This window comes from Elephantulus edwardii, unplaced genomic scaffold (assembly GCF_000299155.1).
Source record: "Elephantulus edwardii isolate Elephantulus edwardi_28Jun2011 unplaced genomic scaffold, EleEdw1.0 scaffold00113, whole genome shotgun sequence".
Lineage (NCBI taxonomy): Eukaryota > Metazoa > Chordata > Mammalia > Macroscelidea > Macroscelididae > Elephantulus > Elephantulus edwardii.
This window is the reverse complement of record NW_006399863.1, coordinates 4,374,735-4,385,589: the sequence shown is the minus strand read 5'-3', so window position 1 is coordinate 4,385,589 and position 10,855 is coordinate 4,374,735. Positions and strand designations below refer to the sequence as shown.

The following is a 10,855-nucleotide window of genomic DNA, read 5'->3' as shown; positions in this document are numbered from 1 at the left end:
AATGAATGAATGAAAATCCAAGTTCTTTGATAAACTTTCATTAAAATCTCAATTAAAAATCATTTCATCTTAAATATAATTTATGTTTGGGAGTTGATTAATTTTTAAATAAATGAGCAAAAAAGCTAACTTACATTAAGATAGGCAGAAGTGGTATTAACTTAAGAAAATAAACCAGTTTGCTCTTTCAAGAATAAGGATCTGGCATGTAAGATATGACAGATTCAAACTTGCAAAATTCAGAGTTTATTTAGACTCTCCTACGAATTGTGTGTATATACTGCTGGAGAAGAGTACTGAATATACCATGGACTTGTTAAGAGAACAAACACATCTATTATAGCATCAAGTCTATTCTAAAAATGTCTACTCCCTAGATTCTCAATGGAGCCATGTCGTTTTGTGCCAGAGTCAATTCCAACTCATAGAGATCCTATAAGACAAAGAACTGGCCCACATAATTTTCAATGCTTTAAACTTTACTGGGGGAACTTTGGTAGAGTTGGGCTGCTAACCCAAAGGTCCTGTCTCTTAAGGTTTGAATTCCCCAGTGGCTCCACTAGAGAAAGATGGTCAATCTCCTCCCATGCAATTTACAGCTTCAAACCTATTAAGGTTTGACTCGCCACAAATGGGCTTCTGAGTTTGAATCTTTATAAATGCACACCTTTCTCCTGTCAAGTGCTTGGTAGGTTCAAGCTACCACCCTTCCAACTAGCAGTCAAGAATAAACCACCACCAGGACTCCTTCCAACTCTGCTACACCATTTCATTTCTAAGATAATTAATTCAAATCACCAGTTTGTTCCTGGGATTATTGGTCTAATAACTTCAAATTTCTACTTCGAGTAAAACATTTTCTTAGTAATCTTCAGTTACAAACTCTCCCAACAAAATTTCCCCAAGCTAAAAGAAACGATTTATTTTTCCATGTAGATTATCAAACAAAATAAATATCAAAACCCCTTTCTGTTGAGTGGATTCTAGCTCATGACAACTTTATATATGTTAAGTACAACTGTGCTTAAAAAGTGCATTAAAAGTTGTGACTTTTCAAAAGTAGACTGTGAGGCCTTTTTTTGAATTATCTCCAAGCAGATTTTAACTGCCATCAATCCTATACCTACTCGTCAACAACTTAAGTACTTGCACTACCCAACGACTCCACAGAACTATTCATAGAAAATTCTGTTATACTTCACTTTATTGGATAACAGTAGATGTCACAGTTGAAAATATTTTAGGTTCCACTGTTCATATATTTTCTTAAATCTACTAGATAGTATCTAATAAACTGCTTTGACTATAAATTCTATACAGTGATTCTGCTTTGAAGAATAAAGCAATGACAAAATGTGTCTTAAACAAATGGTTGCTATTAATTGAGATTGCATCCTAAATAAAGTTAATGTAATTCAATAATGCAATTAAAAAAGATACTGACAAGGCAAAGGGAAGGACAGCAAATAGAACCAAGAATATTAAATATACTGTGCCTTATAATAAAGTATGTAGCATGTAAAGACACTTGATAATTTATTGATTATAAACTTCTTGAGAGCAGAGTATTGTTGTGCTATATTCATTCAACTTATCCTTACCATATTTCAGCAGCTAGAACTGTAAGTGCTGGTCTCAAGCATATTCAATGGTTGGTTGAGTCAGGAAAATGAGATTTTTTTTTCAATTTTATATTAGACATCAAATATATCCTATGGCTATCAAAATGTGTCATTTTAAGTCTCATTCACAAATTCAACAACTCAGTAATATATAAAACAAAATGAGAGCTCAGAAAATAGGGCAAGACAAACATATCCTCTCCATTTAAATGCTTCCTATAATGTAGCACAATAAGGATTTTCCTCCATGTTTCAAGGATGGAACTTCCTAATAAATGTATCTTTATCTTTCATTTTCAAAAAAAATTTAACAAGTGGCAAAATAAAAATATTTTCTCCTTTTGATGACTGCCCTAAACACTAAATTGGGAAGGGGGAAAAAAAAAAACCAACCAACAACCCAGATTGAAGAGGGTAACACTATGTGGACAAGTGTCAGATTTTATAGGCTTTAAAATCACTCAAAATGGCTAGTCAGGTTTTTCAAGTTGGATTTTATGCACATTTTTAGTACTTCTAAACAAAGTAACTTGAGATTTTAAAGTGCCAATACGGTTTCAAATGTTAATTTTTTAAATCTGCATAAACTTACTTTAGTTGAGCTGCCCAATATTAATTACACTATTCATATAATCATAAATTGATAATCATAGAACTAGAAACGAAAGTTTACAGAAAAATTATTCTCAAAAAACAAAATGCTTACTCTCATTTCATTCTAATTTCTTGTAGAGTCACTTCAAATATACCCAAGTAGACGATCAATAGAAAACAATCTTGCAAATGAATAAAGCAACAATTCTTTTAGGTCTAACATTAAAAATACTTGTATTCTAGACTTTTTATATTTCAAGTGCCTGTACTGTATATTTTTCTTTCTGTAGGAATCTACAGAGTTATGCTATAACTCTTTCAAGAATATCAAGCCAGTTATAACCAAGGTAGAATAAAAGTAATTCAGTAATTTATTGACCTTACATCCACCATAATCTCAATTATGGGTCATTATGTGAGACAAAGTAACAAGCATTTATGTGGCTATTCAAGTTGATGATAAAGTATTTTTCTATTACCAAGAAGATACTAAGTCTAAGTAATTTTTCAATTTAAAGTAGCTCGTTTAAGAAAAAGAGCTTTGGCGGACTACTCTACATGGAGTTGCTCTGCTAATCCAAAAATTGCATCTACTGGTTTGAATCCATCTGTAGCTCCAAGAGAGAAAAGTGGGCAATCTCCTCCCATTTGATTTCGTTTCAGAAACCCATTAGGAGGCCAGTTATGTGTCAGTTTTGAAGGCAAACAGATAATGAGGAGTCATTCATGGAGGAGGAAATAATTAGCAAAGTAAACTAGAGCTCTGATGGCCTAGTGCTAAGAAACTATACTGCAATCTCGAAGGCATGCAGTTCAAATCCACCAGCTGCTCCACAGGATGGGCAATCCCCTCCTGTTCGATTAACTGCCTCTGAAAACCTGCTATAGGTTGGTTCTGACTCAATGGTTTTCAACAACAAACTAGAGATCACAGTGGTGTGAAAAGTCTTTCCTTCTAATTCACAGGTATTATCTAAAGGTAGTATCTTCTTTTGGAATCCAAAGGTAATACCTGTACTAATGATTACAACACAGTGGCTACCCAATTGTTCCGAGCAGTAATTAAGGTATTTTAAAAATCACTTTTCTTAATTTTAATACATACATGACTTCTGAATGTTTCATTTGTATTTCATTATCATTACATATGCAGAACTGGGAAAGTATACACTGGGAATGATCAAGAGGGAAAGAAAAGCTCTTAGACTCATTGATGTTGTCAGAAGCAACCCAGTGAGTTTCTGAGGCTGCAAATTGCACTGGAGAAAGACTGCCCAATGTTCTCCTACTAAGCCACTAGTGGTTTAGAACCACCAGAGGCAGGACCTTTTTGGATTAGGCAAGCCATTCCTTTCAGAAAAGGTGACCAGAGCTTCCTTGCAATCAAGAGATATGAATACAAATACCAAACTGCTGACTTTTTATGGACTGGATGAGGTCAAAGAAAAATTTTACTTCCATTGCTTAGAATATATCAAACATTAAGACTGGGTTCTGCCTAGTTCCTAGCTCAATTTCTTTCCAATGTAAGATGTTCACTACTCAAGACCCAGTAAATCCATCTATGTAAAATATTAAATAAACTTCCTTCAGAACAAGACTCTGATCCAAAGAATTCAAAGATACAAGCATGGGGAAAAGATTTTGGGAGGAAAACTGTGGTCATTTATTCTCCTAAAATAGTATAGACCCAAATGTAGGAAAGCAGTTTATTTGTGTAAGATTCCTGATGCCCTAAACAAATATTAGGCAACAAACATTTGCCAGAATGTGAATTATCATTACTTCATTTGCCAAGAACTTTGGAAGGATAAATTCCATCAGATACAATTTTAATTTACCTATGATGAATTACTAAATTTTACAGTAAAAGCAGCAAATAGTGAAGCATCTACTAACAAAGTATCATTTAGTAGTTTGTCTTAAATGTTAAGACTGGTACCACTTTACACTATCAAAGTCAGTCTGGTGTTGTTAGGTGCCATCAAGTTATGTGCTACTCTCAGCAACCCTATGAACAAATCTGAATCCTGTCCTATACTATGCCAGTCTCATCACTTCTGACACTTTGCTACAGTCACTGTTATCAATCCATCTGAAGGTTTTTCTTTCTTGTAGACAATTCACCTTTTTAAGTATGATGTCCATATCCATGAAACAGCCTCTCCTTAACAATCTGCCCAAAGTACTGAAAGAGTCTATAGTCAACAGTTCACAGAATTCACAGTAAGACCTGCTAAAGTCAGACCTGTGTAAAGTGAAAATATGACAGAGAGGGAAAACACAAATATTTTCCATTTAAATTAATTTGTCAAAAGTGGAAAACTTGGTAGAACCTAGAACTCTGAGTTCCATATTTCACAGTACATCAAGGAGGAAGATTTTATACTTACAGTCATCTCCTCTGTCAGTACTGAGTAAATGTATTAATTTTATAGTGAATGTAGTATCTGAATAAAACATTCTCAGAGGTGAAGATACACTAAACATTCTGTTAGGTGCTGTCAAGTATAACCCATGGCAACCCTATGGACAATAGACCTGAAGACCTGTTAAGACCTGTCTTATCCTGAGCCATCCTCATTGTCTCTGGCATAACTGAGCCCAAATAGGTGACAAAATCCAACTAACAAAAAAGTAAAATAAAAAAATGTTAAGTCCTTAACATTATAAAAATTGTGCTGACTGAACCAGAACAGTAGTAAGTTATTTTGGTAGCATAATGGTTATTAAGGGCTGAGCTACTAAAATTCTGCAGTTCAATCCCACCAGTGAGTCCATGTGAGAAAGACTTTGCAATTTGCTCCTGTAAAGATTATAGCCTTGGAAACCCTACAGGGCACTTCTACTCTACAGGGTGGTTGTATACCTGACTCAACTCAAAGTACACAGGAGCAACACTACACTTAGGTTCAAATTCCATTTCTGTGACCTTAGACAAGTTAGTTAACTTTTCAAAACTTCATCTGCAAAACAGGAATAGTATCGACATGTTGCTACATGCTATTGCATCAGAACCAACACATAACTGACTCTCCAGTGGGTATTCTGAAGCTGTAAATCACATGGAAGGAGACTGCCCATCTCTCTCTGGGCAACAGCTGATGGATTTGCATCACCTGCTTTTGGGCTGGCGGTGCAATCCCTTACTATTAAGTTGCTATAGGATTCTTATAAAATTCAGTCAGTTGGTGCATGTACTTAGAATGGTACCTACAATTTACTAGATTAGTGTTTTCCTGTATTATCTCATGCTTTTGTCAAGACCAAGAAAAGATTTTAAGAAGCTACTCATAGAATTTATCTTTAAAATTCAACAAATAATTATCTTCAATTTATTTGAAAAAGCAGTCATAAGCAAAGGTCTGCCATATTGAAATACAAATCCAGAAACCTTGACACTGAAAAATTCAAGCAGCTTGATCTAATGAAAATAATCAAATATTCACTCCTCAAAGACTCAGATGACAACTACTGGCTGGCCAAATTCTCTCTATAAAGTGAACCCTTTTCAAGCTTTCCATGGAATGCCGCTGTGATAACAAAAAAATAACCATGCTTGCATTGTTTCTATTTTTTTCAAGTAAGGAACAGTTTTTCTTTTGTCAACTAATCTGTTGGACAGAATAATGCCAAGGAGGTGAAACAGCTTATTTTTAAAAAAATCTACTGAAATCACTATTACACTATTTGAATAGCTGTTGCTCAGTGTGTGTATCAATTCCACATTTGTCGTTTTCACTAAATAAAAAAAAAAAAAACACTGAGATACTTTTGTATAAACGTTTTGTTTTTGATGAGAAAATACAAAATTTCCTCAAGGACCATCAGACCCAGGAAAACTAGATTTTATATTTACTAATTCCTCAATTCTACTTTGTGTGTTCAACTGAAGTCTACTCAGAAGCCTTTAGATCTTTATATAATACCCATCACCTTCCCACATTCCAAACTGTTCAGCGTTTCTAGGCCAATTTTCAATTAAAGAGTGGTAGACTGTGGTTTGTCGATACTCTTAAGTATTTGAAAGTAGAACTTTAAAGTAAATGAACTTCAAAATATGTTTACCAACTTTTGAAAGTGTTCCAGTTCCATTTGAATGTCTTTCCAATTTGTAACTTGGGCTGGATTTCTGATTTTTCTCAGACTGTACCCAAATAAATCAAAAGAATTGATCTTGACGTTTACATTATCTTCTTGAACTCTAAAATCTAGAATAGTAACTCATTCTAAAAAATATTTCTAGAACATTCTTTCATTTTAATGGACAAGGAGCAACTTCATCTTTGTCAACCCGGTTTTTCACACCTTGACTTTGTCATCTTGACATTTACATCTTATAAAAGGCTCCAATGATTCTGAGCAAATGGGAGCTAGTTATACACATGGAAAAATGAAGCACATGCCTTACTCAAGATTTTAAGCTCTCCTAAGATTTCAATTATAATCAAAATGTGTCAGAAATTAAAATTTCCTATTGTTTCCAGAGGAAATCATGAAAAATTGAACCACATAGCATGGAAAAAAGAGGCTGAGAGTAGACCCTTTAGTCAAAATGGCTGGAGTCAGTAATGGTTGGATAGTAAAAAATACCATTGTATTAATATAGTACTAATTTCCACCTTCATTAAGTCATAGTATGGGATTGAGGGGCTTTTTTAAAAAAGAAGACGTTAACATAGTTAACATAATTATTCCACTAGTCCCCCAAAAAGCTGAACTTTTTAAGAAAATCTTAACCTCCACCATCTGCAAGTTGGTGACTCTTGGCATCACTTCACGTATCGGTTTTTTCCCCACAGGGATTCCTGCACCAAGAACCTACCTTTCCATTCTTCTCAAATCTAAGAAGCATCAGACTAATCTACTGCCTCAAAAAAACGAGGGGCAAAGCGGGGAGGGGGTTAGCCCAACTAGGTGGAAATCAAGTGTGATGGCAGACAGCAGTGTGCATGGATCACATCTACTACTGGGATTCTAAGCAAGACGCCGACACGAAGCTGAGATCCAAGTGGACACAGAAGAGCTGAAGAAGAACTTCCAGAGGGAGGAGCACTTGCGGTCCTCAAAAGGCAGTGGCCTTGGAGAGCCCCGGAATCCACGAGCTATTTCCACGGTCAGCCTTCTCAGCAGCATCCTCTGGGGGACACCTCTGCTTCTCGGCCTTCGGGGGCTGGGAGGGAGGGGCGCCCAGCACCATCCTTCCTCTCTGGGAGCCGCAGCCTTACGGACACGCTTCCAGCCTGACTGCTTGCAGCTTCCACGGGGCCAGCGGAGCGCAGCAGCTGGGTGGCCGAGGCGGCGCGGGGCCGGCGCTGCCCGCGCGTCTACGTGTCTCGGACGCGGGTGTGGGAAGAGGAGACAGAGAGGCTCGAATGGAAAGGCGGAGGGGGGAGAGAGAGAGAGGTCGGGGAGGAGGGAAGGCACCACCTTTCTTTTCTCTGCTCTTCCTGGGAATCTGAAAACTCCTCCTAACGGGCCTTTCGGGCTCTTCGGGGCCTTTGGGCGGGGCGGCCGCGCCCGCCTCGCCGCAGTCCTGGGGGTGCTCGTGGCCGAAGCTCTGGGCGGCCTGGGCCGCCGCGGGCTCCTCAGGCGCGCCGCTGCCGCCGGGCTCCGCGATGCTGAGCGAGCCGCCGCCATTTTGTGGGGAGGACTCGGGCTCCGGAAACGCCAGCTTCATCTCGTCGTCCCCGCCGCCGCCGCCGTCGCCGCCTTGCCAGCTCGCGTCCGTCGGCGGAGAGGCCTCCGTCTCCGCAGCAGTCGCCATCGCGTCGGCTTGAGGAGCCGGGAAGCTTCTGCCTACAAGGCCGACAGGGGTGGGGGGAAGGGGCGGCGGGCCAGTCTCGCCGCCGAGCTCCTCTCAGCCCACCCACCCCCTTCCCCCCCCGGGGACAGCGGCCGTATCCCCGACCCCGCAGCCTCTGGGGACCCTAAAGCGGGCACCCCAAATCTTCACACCCCCGCCCGGGGCGCTGCTCCTCGCACGAACAGAGCCTCCGCCTGCCCCGCCACTCAACGTGCTCGCGTCGGGGCCGGGAGGAGGCGGGACCAGCAGAGCTGCTCCGCCAATGGGAGCGCGGCGTCCGCCCCCGAGGCTGCAGCTGGATGACGTCGCGGGGCGGGGCCTAGGGAGCCGGAGCCCGCCAAAAAAAGGGGCGCCTGCAACGCCTGGAGGGTGACTCGACGTCGTCGCCTGCTCGTAGGGAAAGCGCCGAGGAAGCGCCCCCAGGCCTCGGGGGTAGAGCCTTCTCACGCTGCCGTGGAAGGAGGCACATAGAGCTTCGACCTCGGCCACAGGCATGGCCTCGATTTTAAGCAAAAGATTTCCCTGTCCCTCAGAAACGCGTTGTAACAATAAAAAATGAGTCTGGACGGTGGAAGCGGATGATCCCGTCTTTTTGGAATATATGGAAGCATATGAATAAGCAGCATCATGCTGGATGGAGAAAAAAAGTTGCCAACGATTTAATTTCACTTGGATCCACGGTGAACACCCATCCAGGCAGTCAAGAAATCAAAAGATGTGTTGCATCAGACAATCTGCTGTCAAGGATCTCCCTGAAGTGCTACAGAGCAATGGTGTCAATTTAAAGACTTAAGTGTGCCTGATGCACACCATGGGATTTCCAGTCATTTCCTATGTGTCTGAAAGTTGGGCAATGAATAGAGATGACGGGAGAAGAATCGATTCGTTTGAATTCTAATATTGGAGAAAAGTGTTGAATATCACGTGGCCTGCTGAAAGAACAAGTCGGTCTTGGAGGAAGTGCAGCCAAGGTGTTCCTTAGAGGCAAGGATGATGAAGCTTTGTCTCACACTTTGGGCGTGGATCAGACCTCGGAGAAAGACATCATGCTGGTAAAAGTGGAGGGTCATTTGAACACCTTCCTCATAGTTTAACTATGAGTTGACAGAGTTGAAGGGAGCTGCCTATAGCTGAAAGATCACTTAAAATGATGAGTTGAAAATGAGAACTGAGGAAAAGAAATTTGTACGCCAATGTTCATAGCATGAACATGGAAAATAGCCCAAATGTCCAACCACAATCGGATGAGTTGAGAAACTATGGTACGTTCATACAATAGACTACTACCCAGCACATAGGAGCAATGATTTTAGGAGAGCCTGTAGAACATTGAGTGAGCTAACTCAGTCCCACAAGGACAAGTACTGTATAAAAGCATTATTGTAGAATGAGAATCCAAGGGAGGAAGAGTGGAACCAGAGGGGTGAGGATGGGGCCTCTTAATCATAGGGTTGCACAATTGGATGGGGGGGGGCTGTGAAGGAAATGGGAAGGATATTTTGTGAAAAACAATGTATTCAAACTTTGTAAATAAATCAGTATAAAATTTTTTTAAAAAGTGGAGGGTCAGAGAGGAAGACCTACAAAATCAATCGACCCAGTGACTATAAAAATGAGCTTGAGCATATCAGAGATTGGGAAGATGACACAGGACAGGACAAGGTTCTGATCTGTTGTTTATAGGGACCCTATGAGTTTAGTGGATTGCACCTAACAACATGAAGGCCTAGAGAGGAGATTAGAGAAGATGAATCAGTCCCACCAGATCTTTCATCTGTAAAATGCATGACCTTTCCTTCTGGTTATTAAAAAAATTTGACCTTGGAGTACACATCCAGTAATTCTTAGAGTCCTTTGATGTTATTGTTAGGCTCTGTTGAGTCCAGTAAGACTCATAGCGACCCTGTGGACAACCAGTCTGAGCACTGTCCTATCTCATGCCATCTTCACAATCTTTGAAACACTCAGGCCCATTGCTGCAGATAGGACTTTACAAATTGGTGTTAGCAGGACTCAACTCTCGGAAGGTGTGGATTGTTGACTTTATTTCCCTTTTCTTTCTGCTCCATGGTTTTCTGCAAATGTATACTAAAGAAAAATGAAAACTTTTTCAGGCAGACCCTAGCTACCTTAAAAAATGTGGTTGCTCCCTTTAAAAGTAAACAACTATAAAGTCAGGGAGATGGCATTCTTTTATTTTATTTATTAAATTTTTTTATTTTATTATTTTTGTGTGAGTGTACCGTCAAATCAGATCTCACTGGTACAGGAGGACATTGTCCCTCCTTCCCCAGCAGAGCATCTGGTGGATTTGAACCGTCCACCTCTGGGATTCTAGTTGCAGCTCCTTGCCACTAGGCCACCAGAGCTCCCCCCTGAGATGGCATTCTTAATTGTAGTTTCTTCCCCAAAACCCACTGCCTTAGAGCTGGTACTAACTCACAGAATCAACCCTCCATTAATTTCTAAGTCTGTAAATCACAGGAGACTGCCTATCTTTTTACCTCTGAATAACTAACGGACTCCAGCCATGGACTTTTTGGTTTCTTTTCACACAGCTTAAACTGTTGTGTTAGGTGTCAGGTGGTCTGACTTCTATCAACACTATGTCCAGAAGGAGGAAACATTGCCCAGTCCTGTGTCATCCTCACCATTGCAGCTACATCTGAATCCATTGTTGCAGCCAACGTGCCAGTCCATCTCCTTGTAAGTCTTCCCCACTTTTTCTGACTCCACTAAACATGACATCCTCTGTCAGGTTCTCGCCTCTCCTAATAACAGTATCCTCCATGAGACAGTCTTGCTGTCCTTGCATCTAAGGAGCATTCTGGCT

The 10,855-nt window shown here is 40.4% G+C and overlaps 1 protein-coding gene across 1 annotated transcript in view; it reads right to left on the bottom strand.

The window, feature by feature from the left end:
* FAM208A (family with sequence similarity 208, member A) overlaps positions 1 to 8,076 on the bottom strand; it is a 61,567-nt gene extending 53,491 nt beyond the window's left edge. Inside the window, exon 1 of the mRNA XM_006892218.1 lies at positions 7,647 to 8,076. Coding sequence (XP_006892280.1) covers positions 7,647 to 7,983 — 337 coding nt within the window. The 5' untranslated portion in view covers positions 7,984 to 8,076. The remainder of the gene's footprint in view (positions 1 to 7,646) is intronic.
* Between the last annotated feature and the right edge of the window lie 2,779 nt (positions 8,077 to 10,855).